Source organism: Elgaria multicarinata, chromosome 3 (assembly GCF_023053635.1).
Source record: "Elgaria multicarinata webbii isolate HBS135686 ecotype San Diego chromosome 3, rElgMul1.1.pri, whole genome shotgun sequence".
NCBI lineage: Eukaryota > Metazoa > Chordata > Lepidosauria > Squamata > Anguidae > Elgaria > Elgaria multicarinata.
The window spans coordinates 4,089,977-4,103,535 of NC_086173.1; the positions used below are offsets into that span (position 1 = coordinate 4,089,977).

Sequence of the window (13,559 nt, forward strand, 5' to 3'; positions counted from 1 at the left end):
GATCCTGGCCCTCCTCTGTGTGACAACCTTTTAACTATTTGAAGAGTGCTCTCATGTCTCCCCTCAACTTTCTCTTCTCCAGGCTCTTTCTCTTTGCTGCAAAAGGTTTACCAGCCTAACCATGGCTCAGCGTGTTGTCTGAACAGGCCCGTTGCAGAGAGTGAAACCTTTAAAAATGTGAACCGCCCAGAGAGCTTCGGCTATTGGGCGGTATAAAAATGTAAAAAATAAAAACGAGGGTTCATATTTTGCATAGTTATATTTCAGTTTCATGTTTTAAGCCTCATACCTCCTCTGAAATCACCCACCTCCCTCACAGTGAGGCAACTTGAATATCAATCCATTGATAGATGTTAAGCTAGGAAATTTGTTGAATTTTCAGCAAGTTTAAAAATATGTTTTTAAATAAGGGAAAAGCCTCTTCTTGTTGGTTCTAATCACTTCCAAAAAAAAAAAGCCCACCTGAAAAAATCAGCCCCTTGAAATGGACCAATCATGATCTGAATCAGTATCAGGGCAGAGTCATCATCTCTGCATGTGACTGATTAAGGGTTGCTCAATTGCAGATAGTGGCAGATGCTGGATGAACCCCATTTGCTAGTCATCTTTTCCAGGTTGTGTCTCTTCCCTCCTCCTCCTACCCCCGGGGTCCCTCCAGTACAATATCTCTGGGCGGGGCAGGGCAAAACTGGTCTTCCTGGCCATTCCAGTAACGCCCTCGCTTGCATGGGTTGGGGGGTGGGAACGGAGTGGGCGGTGGGGAAACGGATTGGAACTGGCCCTTTAAGACCCGCTGGGCTCACGTGGGGTTGTGCAGAAAGGGACGATGACGCACACATGGCGGAGGGGAGGGGGGCGTCTCCCCCCGAACGCGTGGTCGTGCCTCATTGGCCAGGCTCGTCATCCAATAAGAAGCAGACATCTGGGACGCCAACGTTCGGGGGCGCGGCCCAACCCGCCGTGCCGCCGGCGGGCCAATGGCAGGACTCGTCCTGATCCGTGCGAGCAATCAGAGCGCGGCGAGGGCGGGCGCTCGGCCAAGGCGCTATAAAAAAGGGCGAAAACGCCGCGCCGGTTGCAGTTGTCCGCTCCTGTCAGGCTGAAGCGCGGAGGTCGTGTTTCTTAAAGGGCCAGGCGCCTCTTGCCACCGAGCGGGGGGGGAAAAAAAAAAGGAAATATGGGTCCCGTCTTAGTCTTCTGCTCCTTGCTGGCTCTGGCGTCGGCTGGGCCTTCCCAGTACTTCAGGGAGGAGTTCGGGGATGGAGGTGAGGGGGCCATTTTGGGGTACCAAGGGGAGGGGGGCCCCTCATTTGTGAGGGGGGCCCGTTTCCATGGGGTGGGGGGGCGGCTGGGGCTGCCGCATTCGGTACGTAGTGGGGTTATTGACTCTTGGGAATGCGTTTTTAAAAAAACTAGAATGAAATAAGTTAGATTTATAATCTGAGGCGAACATTAAAAGCAGGGTGGGGGAGAAGGGGAGGGGTGGGGTGGGACGGTTGAGGGAATGCCGGAGGGAATGGGGGGGGGTTGATGGCACGCAGGGCCGCTGCCTCCCCTTCCTCTCTCCCGCCATCTTAGATGGGTGGTATTGGGAGGGCGGCTTGAGGGGAGCGAGGGAGGGCAGGGGTCTTCCTCTGAGGTTGATAGTAACTAGGAATTGGAAAATTACAGGAGATTATTGTATTGAAGAATGGTATAAAGAAGTGTGGGACATTGCTATAAACGATAAATTGACATGTAATATAAAAATGCAAAGAGGCATAGTAAAAACGAATGATTTTGAGAGTATATGGAAAAAGTTCCTGGAGTTTGTATTTTCTAAAGGAAGGGGGGTTCCACCAACAGATGAAACTATGAGTTTTTGGAAACAAGAATGAGATCCCGAGGTGGGGGGAGCACTGTTATGTTTATTATATTATGTTTAATAGGTTAATATTGAATATATGATAGTAAGGTATGATAATATCTTGTATTAAGTGATTTTGATTTGTGTTTGTTGTTTCAATAATAAAAATATATATATATATAAAAAAAAAGAACTGGGTATCAGGTGTGGTGGCATGGGCCCTCCAGATCTTTTGGACCCATGGTTAGGACTCATGGAACCGTAGTCCAAAACATCTGGAAGCCACCAGGTTGCCTAACGTATAACATAATATATTTCTTACAGTGCTTCGCATTCGTGGTCTTGGCCATCCTTATGACAGCTGTGGAGGGTAGACTACAGCATTGCTCCTGTATGTGGAGACTGAGGGGATGGGGACAGGCTTGCATAAAGGAAGCCGGTAGGATTTGTGGCCAGGCTCGAATTAAGGGGTTCTTGACTGGGTTTAAGCCTTCCCCAACCTCCAGATGGTTTGGGCTGCAAATCCCATCAGCCCCAACCACTATGGGCAAGGGTGATGAGAGTTGTAGTGCCAAGGGTAGTGTGAGTGGGTAAGAAATCTGAGCCGTCTGGTATGCAGAGTGTAAAAATGGATTGAAACTTAAAAAAGGATCTAAATGACATTTTTGGGGTAAAATAACACTTCTAAGAAGACTTGCGCCTTAGAGGTGGGATTCTGGGGGAGGGTGTCGTGCTCAGATCTTTTAAAAAGCAGTCATTTAAGATGGATTTTATCTCTCTTGAGTTTTTGTTAATAAAAGACCTTTTAAAGAGGGGTTGTCAAGTTTGATGGAGGCTTAAGAAAATACATTAGGGAGTACACCTTGGCTCTATGTGTGACAGGAGATCTTGTTGTGTCTAGTCTAGACCAGGGATGCATTGGGGATTTGGTAATTAAGCCATAATCACTGGGGGCCCGTGGAGACATAGAGTGTGGACTAAATAGATCCGCTGTGGGATACTTCTAGAACACACAGACCGCCCATTGCTGGAGTATCGAAAGTGACAGGTGTAGGCGCCTGCAATGTTAACAACTTAATAGCTATATGAACTATGCCTGCTATGCTTTCGCTAAAGAAATCTCATATGGTAATGGCTGGCGTTTCTCTAAAATAGTCAATTGTGAAGCTAAAAGGATAGAATTGGCATTGGTGCAATGTGAAATAAATGTGATGGCTATTATGTTTAGGTGGTAGTGGTGTGGCCAAGTGTTGTCTGTTAGAGCCTTTTGATCAGTTTAGCTGAATTGGGAATACTGAGCCAAAGCTGCTGTGGGTGCCTGTACTCTTTGTGCATCTTGCTTTATTTTAAAACCAAGATAAACACAATATGGTTCTCTTATTCCTGGTTGTAAAGATGACTTAGCCTGAAATTCTGTGACCACTTGCTTGGGAATAAGCCCCATTGAACACAGTGGGAATTACTTCAGAGTAAACATATGCAAAGGATTGTGCTGTTAAGCGCTTCCCTTATAAGTCTGAACACTTTTTCATTTTATAGATATTTCATACTGGCTGTGCAGTTGCAGTCATAGATGGGAGTGGTGATCTTATTTCTGTAATAAAATAAAGTTTGGCTACTAATGTTCCAGTATATTAGATGCAGGCATCTAGTGCTGATCCCTCTGTGAGGGTAGTGCACTGTCAGAAGGTGATGAATAGAACTTCAACATGTAGTTGGTTCTGCTTTCAATATGGGCAAATCATTTAAATTGCCATTGAAGCTCTTCATGGCTGCAATGGTGGGTTACTGAAATACTTGATACATACTTTACAAATTCTGGTTCATGTCTAGGGTGTTTCTGAGCAGGCTCTATTCCTTCCTCTAAAGGGCTTTGGGCGCAGTGTGCGTGGTTGGTGTGTGCATGGTACCTACCTACTTCATACTCTCTCAGACTGAGAGAGCCACCTTGGAAGGCAAGCCCTACAAAAGACATAACCACACAGTATAACAATAACAAGTAAACGCAGCAGCAACCATATATATGTGTTATTAAAAACTAATTAGACGCAAACTAAGAGCGCAAGATTGTCCTTGCTCCATATGAGTCTCTGAAATGGAACCATTCTTCTGAGTGTAGAGATTTCATTATTTCAAGGCATTTTAGTTTTGTTGACCATATCAGGAGGTACCATGATCCACAGATTGTGCCCTGAGGCTATCCTGAGAGGCCATGATTTCTCCTAGGTTTGCCACTGAGCAAGGATTTGGACTCAGACCATACCAGGTACTGGCTCTTAGTTTAGCTTGCCTCAACATGAGCGTTAACCAATTTTAAACCTATAAATATGAGCCTTGATTTTTTTTTTTTTGAAACAAACCTATGGTGTGATGGAAACAAAGTGTTTCCATAGTCATACATCACAAAAATGTACAGAACAACTGCAAAGTTGCAAAAAATTGCTTTGTAAGTGAAGAGCAAAAATTGCTGAGTCATACTAGGAAGAATGATTTGCCCTGTAATCTCTTAACAGAGCACAATTGGTGTGGAGCATGTTCCTAGTCCAGTGTTAACCAACAGTGCACAGTAGATCATTACAACTCTTCAGTTTGAAAGTCTTATTTTCTTCTTTTAGATGCCTGGACAAGCCGTTGGGTAGAGTCAAAGCACAAACCCGACTATGGGAAAGTCATACTGACGGCTGGCAAATTCTATGGCGATGCAGACAAGGACAAAGGTAAGGATATGATATAGTAGAGGGCTGTGTACATTCATAATCACCAGTGGAATCCTAAAGCTGAAGACACTGACTTCAGTGCTGCACAGTATTGGAGTGTCCAAAGCACACTGACTTTAATGGATGAAAGCAGCCTAGCTATTCATGGTATCTTTGCTTTTAAATAGCTGGCTTATTTTGGTAAAATGTATTTAGTAATAATAATATATTTGTTACCTGCCTCTCCCTCTGGATCGAGGGAGGCTTGCCTCATGAAGTTGTAGTGTATCTCTTGGCCAAGTTTATAATGGTTCTCTGATGCATTTCTACTTGTATTGTGGAAGGTTGCTGCAACTTTGGAATTCAGAAAACCTGAGCTTTCATGAATCATTTTCTAGTACAGGGAGGTTCCAATTTGGCCCTCGAGGGTGGGCTCTCTAAAAATCCTTTCCCAAGACTATTGATCCTTCGGTGGTTTTTTGAGGCTTAGCTGCTAGCACTAAAAGCTTTTAAGATAAAGTACACTGGTATTTTTGTCTCTGACTCTTTTGCCCCTGATCATCACTGGAATGAGGGCTGAATGTTTTTGAGGAGTTTCTTCAAAACTGAATTTGGCCCTTGGGCTGAAAGGTTCTGCAACCCTGTTCTAGTCCTTATTACCTAATGATTGGGGGGTGGGGGTTTGATTAGGGGGTTTGAACACTAATTTCTAGATGTCCATAAAGGTATCTCTTTCTCCTATGAGGGCTTAACTGTCTGTCTAATCTTCCCAGGACTTCAGACAAGCCAGGATGCTCGTTTCTATGCTATCTCCGCTAGCTTTGATTCCTTCAGCAACAAGGACAAGACCCTGGTGGTGCAGTTCACAGTGAAACATGAGCAAAACATTGACTGCGGAGGTGGCTATGTGAAGCTCTTCCCCTCAAGCCTGAACCAAGAAGACATGCATGGGGACTCTGAATACAACATCATGTTTGGTGAGTGCTTGTTTGGAGGAGATACTTATATGAACATTTGATATTAACCTGTAGAATGTAGATTTGGGAAGGAGGGGCCAATGAGCTGTTTATGCAGTATATATTTAAAAAGTTGCTGCTACTTTCCCTGAATGCTGTTGTAGGTCCACAGATTTGAACATACTGGGGTGGGGGGAGATCAACTTTGCCTGGTTACTTTTCTCCAGCTTTGGAATGGAATGGCTCCTGTTTTTAGGAATACCATCGTCCTCTCCCTGCTAACAGATTAACTTGCGCAGTAGTGAATCTCTCAGCCAAGGCTTGCACTCCCTCAGGGGTAATCACATGCTCACATATGCTTAGCTGTACATTCTTTCTTGCCCTACAGCCCATCCTTCCATTCACAAGCACACACTGTTTATCAATCATCAATTCACCCCACACTCTTTCACTCAGTCCCTTTCTCTTTTTCTCTCTGTTACGTTTTAAGTTTAGCCCAATTGCAGTGCCACAGGGGATAAGTTTTTTTGGGGGGTGAGTGTATGTTGCAGCATGGGGTTAACCTTTCCTTCACTGTCTCCTGAAAATTGGGCTCTGGAAAATTCTCCATTCACACAAATGGAAGTTTTTATTTTGAAGCCTAATTACTGCACAATGGGGGCAATGAGAGGATGCTGTGGACTAGAGGTTCCCTATACCTGCTTTAAGCATTTTCTGTATTCTGCTAGTGGACCATTGTGATGGTGGTAGCTTAGGGTTTAATGAATGCTGCTTACCCTCCTTGTTTTCTTGTTGTGGGGGACTGCATCTCAAGAGAATGCATGAATCCTAGTTCTGTTGGTTCCTCAGTGGGCTTTCCTGAAAAGTTTTTTGTATCTAATAATAGGTCCCGATATCTGTGGCCCTGGTACCAAGAAAGTTCATGTGATATTCAACTACAAAGGCAAAAATGTCTTGATCAATAAAGACATCCGTTGTAAGGTGAGTAAGAGAGAGAGAGAGGAGGAAAGTCTTTATAATTGCACTTGGGATATCTACCTAGAGGAGAATGGCAAAGATGATAGGTTGCAGGAGTTGGGATTAAGAGGTAATATTCTAGCCATCTTCAAAGATTTGAAGGGTTCTCATATAGGTGCTGGTAGCTCTGGTGAAAGGAACTCTAGGAAGAAAGTTTCTTCTGCTTTGACAGGAGAAAAGAGAATCAGTTTTCTCATTTAAGCTGTTTCCTTTGACAGGATGACGAGTTCACCCATCTCTATACCCTCATTGTCCGCCCTGATAACACATATGAGGTGAAGATTGACAACAACAAAGTGGAGTCTGGCAGCTTGGAGGATGATTGGGATTTCCTGCCTCCCAAGAAAATTAAGGATCCAGATGCAAAGAAACCGGAGGACTGGGACGAAAGGGCAAAGATAGATGATCCTGAAGATACAAAACCAGAGGTCAGTAAGTGCTAGTGGTGTCACCATCAATATAAATGGGATTTGGGAGCAATGTGAACAAAAAGACATGTTTTTACAACAGGGAAGATTGTCAAGAGGTGAGGAAACCGATTATAGGCTTTGTAAGTGGTGAGAAAAGATGGTGACACTCTAGCTGCAGCTGATGACTGTTGAAGATAGTAATAATTTAGCGTAAGGAAACCTTACTTAATGTCTTCGGTTTTCTCAATGTGTTTCACAGGACTGGGATAAACCAGAGCATATTCCTGATCCCGATGCCAAGAAGCCTGAGGACTGGGATGAAGAAATGGATGGAGAGTGGGAACCACCGGTAATTCAGAATCCAGAATACAAGGTAATAATGGCTGGGGTTTCCACAAGGCAATAGAGGCTGGGGTTGTAGTGTTCAGTTGGTTTTTAAAAGCTTCATAATTAAAGGTGTCCCCAATTAATTGGGCAGCAGAGTTCTAAAAGAGAACAATCTTGGAGGCATTTCTCCTACTCTCTTACACAAGGGGAATGCCTTCTCTAAGAGTGGGTCTGCTGTAGGTATATCCTCAAATTTTGCTTTGCCTTAAATATTTTATTGCATGCAAATATATGCAGACTTAAACTAATTTTTTTCATTTGGGTGAGAGTCGTGATGGTGGCCTCAAACCTCTCTAATGCAAAGAAAGCTTTTGTGTTCTCATGGATTTGGCTCTTTACTGTACACGTATAGCCACTTAGGTCATGAACTATCAAGCTCATGATCTATCCACCATTCTGGAATTGGGTTTCACGTTCTTGGTGGAATAGGGCCCAGCGCTGGATGTGATTGAGGTGGAAAAAATCAGATTGGCTCTTAGAGGTGTTGGGCAAGATAGGGATATACAAGTACCGTATTTCTTCGATTCTAAGACGCACCCCATTTTTAGAGATGTTTATTTGGGGGGAAAAGGGCATCTTAGAATCAAAGAAATACTTCCCTCACTGCCCAGCCAACCTCCTCCCCACCCTCCGCGCTTTCTTCTAATGGTTGTGTCCTTTTCTTTTTTCCCTCTGTGAGAGAAGAAACTGCCGTGGGAGAAGGGGGGGGGGGGCGTTGAAACAAAGAGTAAACTTAACTCTCCAGTCCCGCTCTTTAATTGTCTGTGCACCAGGGGACGACGACGACGACACGCGAGTAAGTCCCATTGAAATCGATGGGACTCAAGAATAAATTTGCCTAACAAAAAACCAGGCGCTTACCCTCCCAGCTCCTCCTCGCTCGCATGGCTCGAGGCTGCTGCAGGAGCTTCCTCTTTTCCTCTTACCGTATTGCTTCGATTCTAAGACGCCATCGATTCTAAGATGCAGTCCATTTTTAGTGCTGTTTATTTAGGGAAAAAAGTGCGTCTTAGAATCGAAGAAATACGGTATTGGCGTTCTTTTTCATGGCACCACTGAAGGCCCATGTGGAATGTTGTGTACCTTAGATCAGTATCTAATAGAGATGAATTCAAATAGGGGCAGAGAAGCAACTGCAACAATCTCAGGAACAGCAGAATCCAATGCATTTGTAGAACAACATATTAAAAAGAGTGGGGTGTAATAATACAGAAATGAGATGTTCAGGTTAAATAGAGTTGGTGGTAGAAATAATAATATTTACATTGGCTATTATTCCCAGTGTGGAAATGGCTGGTTTAGAAATTGGAAAGCTTAATAGAAGGATTGATGATCTTTGTCCCTGCCAAATATTTGACTTGAAATAACAACTGTGCTGCTTTCTAAAAATAACAAGCATAGTCTTGTTTGCCTAAGCCATTTACATGAAGAAAAACATTAATCGGGGTTGGGGGGACATGGGAGAGAAATGCAGTTTCTAGCTTGCCCCTTCGACGTAAGTTAATTCCCCCACCTTCTCTTCTTTGTTCCCCCAGCAATTTAATTTGTATAAATATGATAAATAAATAATAAATAAATAAATTTGCATTTCTGGTGGTAGAACTTGCTGAACACCTTGTATTGTAAAGAGACATCCGATTGTAGCCATGGCAAGGCTATTAAAATAAACTATATACTAGGTCATCTATTTTGTTTCTGTGTCCTACATGTTTAAAATAATCGAAAGTACTGATCATCTAGATACTAGTGGTTGGAAATGTCTGTCCTTGTGTACCGGAAATTTCTGTCCTTGTGTATCAGTTGTAGCTACTGGATTTTCAATTTTAAAACAAATTTTAACACTTGTTTTCTAGGGGGAGTGGAAACCTCGTCAGATTGATAACCCTGACTACAAAGGGAAATGGATTCATCCTGAGATCGATAATCCTGAATACACACCTGAACCCAACCTGTACTCCTATGAGAACTTTGGTATCATTGGCTTGGACTTATGGCAGGTAAGTTCTTAATTGCCAGCATCCCAACAAAACCCCCATAAAAGACGGAGGTCAACAGATTCAAATACCTGTCCAGAGGAGGACTGTAAAAGGCCAGAAAGTTGAGGGTTTGGTACTTATATAAAAATCGTCATCTTGCCAGTCCAGTGTCTAAACGCTATTCAGCATGACACTTTAAATGCTTTAAATTGCCACACCGCTCAGAAATTTTTCAATGGGGAGCGGTATATAAATATTCTAAATAAATAAATAAATGACTAACTTAAGTCCTGTTAATTTCATAGAAACTACTTTAAATGACTAAATTGGGATCCAATCCAATAAAAACACATGAAGTACAACAAAATATTTTAAAAATCCAACAAAAGTAGAGAGCACAGACAAAACATAACGTTAAAACAGCAGATACTGTACATAAAACAAAAACTTCTAAGGCTGTAAATTACTGTTGCTGATTCTCTCACTTATTAGGACTCCTTCACTAGTGAGCTCTGGGAAGCCTGCTCAATTGAGTAGTCACTGAATTTTTTTCTGCAGCTTTGGAGAATGTATTAAAGCTTGCTTAAATACAATCAGAACTTTTAAAAATGTACTTCTGTTTATGATGTTCTTTGATGAACTGCATTGAGGGATTCGCGGCAAAAAAGTGAGGCATAAATTTCAATAATACCTGGTTGGATTAAGCTAGAGCTGGCGGTTGTCAAAGTGGAGAAAGGCTGGCTGGTTAAATGATACTGTTGCATATGCCCTCCTGACCAAGAGTGTTCATTGCTTGACAAGTTGTCAAAACGGGTGCTTGGAGCTCTCATATGTTCTTTCTTTTGCTTCAGGTCAAGTCTGGCACAATTTTTGACAACTTTTTGATCACTGATGATGAGAAATTTGCTGAAGAAGTTGGCAATGAAACCTGGGGTGCCACTAAGGTAAGGCATTTTGTCTTGCTCTTCATAGAAGAGTCCGCGCTTTTCCGTTGTAGCTTTTTATGTTTTCTGTCACCTGTAAAGTGTTGTAAATTATTAATTTTCCTCTTGGTCTCAAATTAGTTACAGCTTTTGAGCTTCAGCTTTGTCCAGAAGAGCTTTTGAAGTGTTTGGTTTTGGCCACAATCCCATGTGGCCAAAGCCAAACACTTCAAAAGCTCTTCTGGATACAGCTGAAGCGGCTTCCATAAAGCTCATATGAATATATGACATGCCCTCTAATTCCTAAAGCTAAACCCAATTTTCCAATGGTCTTTCTTCAGAAAGCTTGCAACATCTACCACTTCTCCTATAGATTATGGCGAAAGTGATACTTCCTGAATGTTTAATATAAGGATGCTTCTAATTTCTAACTCTAACCTGTGTTCATATTCACATTGCTATTATCCTGCTGTTTTTTCCCCCACAATAGATTTTTAGTTGTTTGTGAGTTGTCCAGGAACTTTATAGCACTGAATGGTGGGGTCTCTCTCTTTCTCTCACTCACTCTATCTTTCGTGGACCAGAGCTCATTCCTCTGTTATTAACAAGCAGACAGCCAGATTATTTTTGAAACTCAAAAGCCAGGCATGAAGCTGACAGCCTTTCCATTCTATCTTCAGCAGTGGTATAGGAGTTCTGGAAATGGAGCTTCAATTTTAGCTTAGCTAATTAGCTGTTGATAAACCTGTCCTCCATGATGTTGAATTCTTTCTAAAAGGATTTAAATTCGTACTGTTTACAAGCTCTTTTAGAGACCTTGCTTTTAGCCTTGCTTGCTAGGATGACCTTTTCAACCAGCCTGGATTCAAGATTGTGTGTCTCTAAATTGTTACTAGGATGCTGAAAAGAAAATGAAAGAGCAGCAGGATGAGGAGCAGCGAAAGAAGCAGGAAGAGGAAGACAAGAAGAAGAAAGAGGAGGAGGGAGAAGATGAACCTGAGGGTGAAGATAATGAGGAGGAGGAAGATGAAGAGGAGGAGGAGGAAGAAAAGGAGGAGGAGGAGGAAACAGAGGGCCCGTTGAAGGATGAGCTGTGATTGGGGGTTCTTGAGTTGCTTGTTGGCTGAGCCTTGGCCTGGACCTGTACCATGCAGTCCGCTTGGTTGAACCCAACTAAGGAGAAGGGGGATAACAGTAATGTCTCTATGAGACAAAAGAACTTTCTTTTTTTATTGGTGTGTGTGTTTGTCTTAACCCCCTTCCCAAATACCATCAATTATTCATTCATGTGTGTAGAGGGGAACTAGAACCTGCATCCCAAGAAGGCGAATTGTAGGAATATAACCCTTTGAAATGGGGGGAATACACCATTGACCTTGTTTTTTTAATAGCCACTTTTTCACTGAAAGTTTGTTTCCAGTGACCCTCCATAAATGGATGTCAAAAAAGCAGAACTACTCTGTCCTTCCTGAGCTTTCCCTTACCCTTTTAAAGGTTCACGGAGCTTCAAATGGTGGCTTCATACTAGGATGGGAAGACAAAAAGGCTTCCACCATGTCTCAAAAGAAATAAAATTAAAACAACCAGTATTGTATATACCATGTGGGTCCTATCTCATTCTAGGAAGAACATGGAGAGTGGTAGTAACTGGGTTCTTTTTGCTGCTGTGCACATCAGACAAATCAATTTGTGTTTTTTTTAAAGCTCCAAGAAATGAGCAAACTATTTTTTTAACCTGTTCTGACTGCTTCTCTAGTTTTTAGCCTTGTCCTGTGGGGGTGGGAGTGGGGTGTCATTTCAGAACTTTTCCTGGAGGATCAGTGGGGGGTGGGGGGGGTGAGTAATTTCTGCTTTGTGTTAAAAGATTTCTTCAGGCAAGGAGCCAAGAACTGAAAAGGGGCTTCTGGAGGCAAAGCGACAAACACCAGAAAAGGGGGGGGGGGTCATCTCACTTGTTCACACTTGAATGTATGAAAGATTGAAGAAAATTTCTATTAAATTAAACTTCATGTCTGGCCCATCCACTGATTTTTGTGTCTTATTGCTTGGATTCAGATGGGAATTACAGCTTGAGTTACTGTGGGCACCAGCTGTGCAGCAAGGTTCACTTTGTTGAAATTAAGGCTGAATTGCGTTCTATTTCTAATACCTACTTGAGTAAAAATGGCAGCTTAAATGTGAATCATAAAAAGTAGCTGCACTGTGCTAAGCCCACACACGGAGGTATATTTAATACTGGCTACTGTACAGGAAGAAAACGTCTTCTTCCTGAGGTGCAGGGCATCCAAATGCATTGGAAAACATCAAGTTCTTAACATTTAAGTGGGACAGCTGCAGCCTCATCTCTAGCTGGGCGCAGGGGTGTATTCTGAGAATGGCAGTAATGCAAGGCCTATGTTTTGCATTCTGTATTAGTTGCCTTCACAATCCATGCAACTGTCTTGTGTAAATAAACCACACAAGACCTGTGGAACTTAATAAGTGCTATTGAGTCATTTTCCTTGGTATCTTCATTACGTTAAGTGCGTTTAAAGATCTGGTTCACATTTTTTTACTAATTCCATTGTCTAAAGACTGGGACTTCCTAGTAAGTTTGCTATTTCCCTCTTCAACTGCCATGTAAACATTGTCCAGAAGAAATAATGGAGTCGTTCAGGTGAATATAAATATGTAATTCTTCTAGTAGGGAGGCTTACAGCAGCTTTTCAGGTTGCAGATGGTCTAACGCAGAGGAAAAGTATGGTTTTTTCCCCTCTCTCCCAAGCCTTAACTCCTGGGCAAAGTGTGTTAATCTTATGCACAACAATCAACGTACTTATTTGAAAGACACTATTCTCCGTTACGAGCCTGCCCGTGCTTTAAGATCTTCTGGAGAAGCCCTTTTTTCAGTCCCACCATCTTCACAGGCGCACCTGGTGGGAACATGGGAGAGGGCCTTCTCGGTGGCTGCTCCTGTGCTTTGGAACTCTTCGTGGAGAAGCTGGGTGGCTCCCTCCTTGATGGGCTTTCAGAATCAGGCAAAAACTTTTTTGTTCCAGCAGGCCTTTGGAGAATAATCCGGCCCTCCATCTATGTTAATGTCTTATAATTCTGTTGTGTATTTTGAACGTTTATGGTTTTGTTTCCCTTCCCCCGCTCCCCATGTATGTTTTAAACTTTGTAAGGCCGCCTTGATGCCCAGCATTGGGCAAAAGGCGGGATACAAATAAATATAATATAATAATAATTCAGGTTTAGAAGTGCTGCAGTGAAAACTGTCGAGGGGTAGTTGCTGGAAATCCAAAAGCAGGCCTCCACATTACCGCCCACCTAAAATTCTCTCTGAATCGCGGCCTCCCGACCCCAATA

The 13,559-nt window shown here is 42.7% G+C and overlaps 1 protein-coding gene across 1 annotated transcript; it reads left to right on the forward strand.

The window, feature by feature from the left end:
- Positions 1-1,083: 1,083 nt before the first annotated feature.
- On the forward strand, positions 1,084-12,232 carry CALR (calreticulin). Its single transcript, XM_063119125.1, has 9 exons — positions 1,084-1,265; positions 4,462-4,563; positions 5,316-5,519; positions 6,385-6,479; positions 6,734-6,943; positions 7,185-7,298; positions 9,166-9,309; positions 10,140-10,232; positions 11,108-12,232. The coding sequence occupies exons 1-9, from the start codon at positions 1,178-1,180 to the stop codon at positions 11,306-11,308; spliced, it is 1,251 nt and encodes a 416-aa protein (XP_062975195.1). The 5' UTR covers positions 1,084-1,177; the 3' UTR covers positions 11,309-12,232.
- Positions 12,233-13,559: the final 1,327 nt, after the last annotated feature.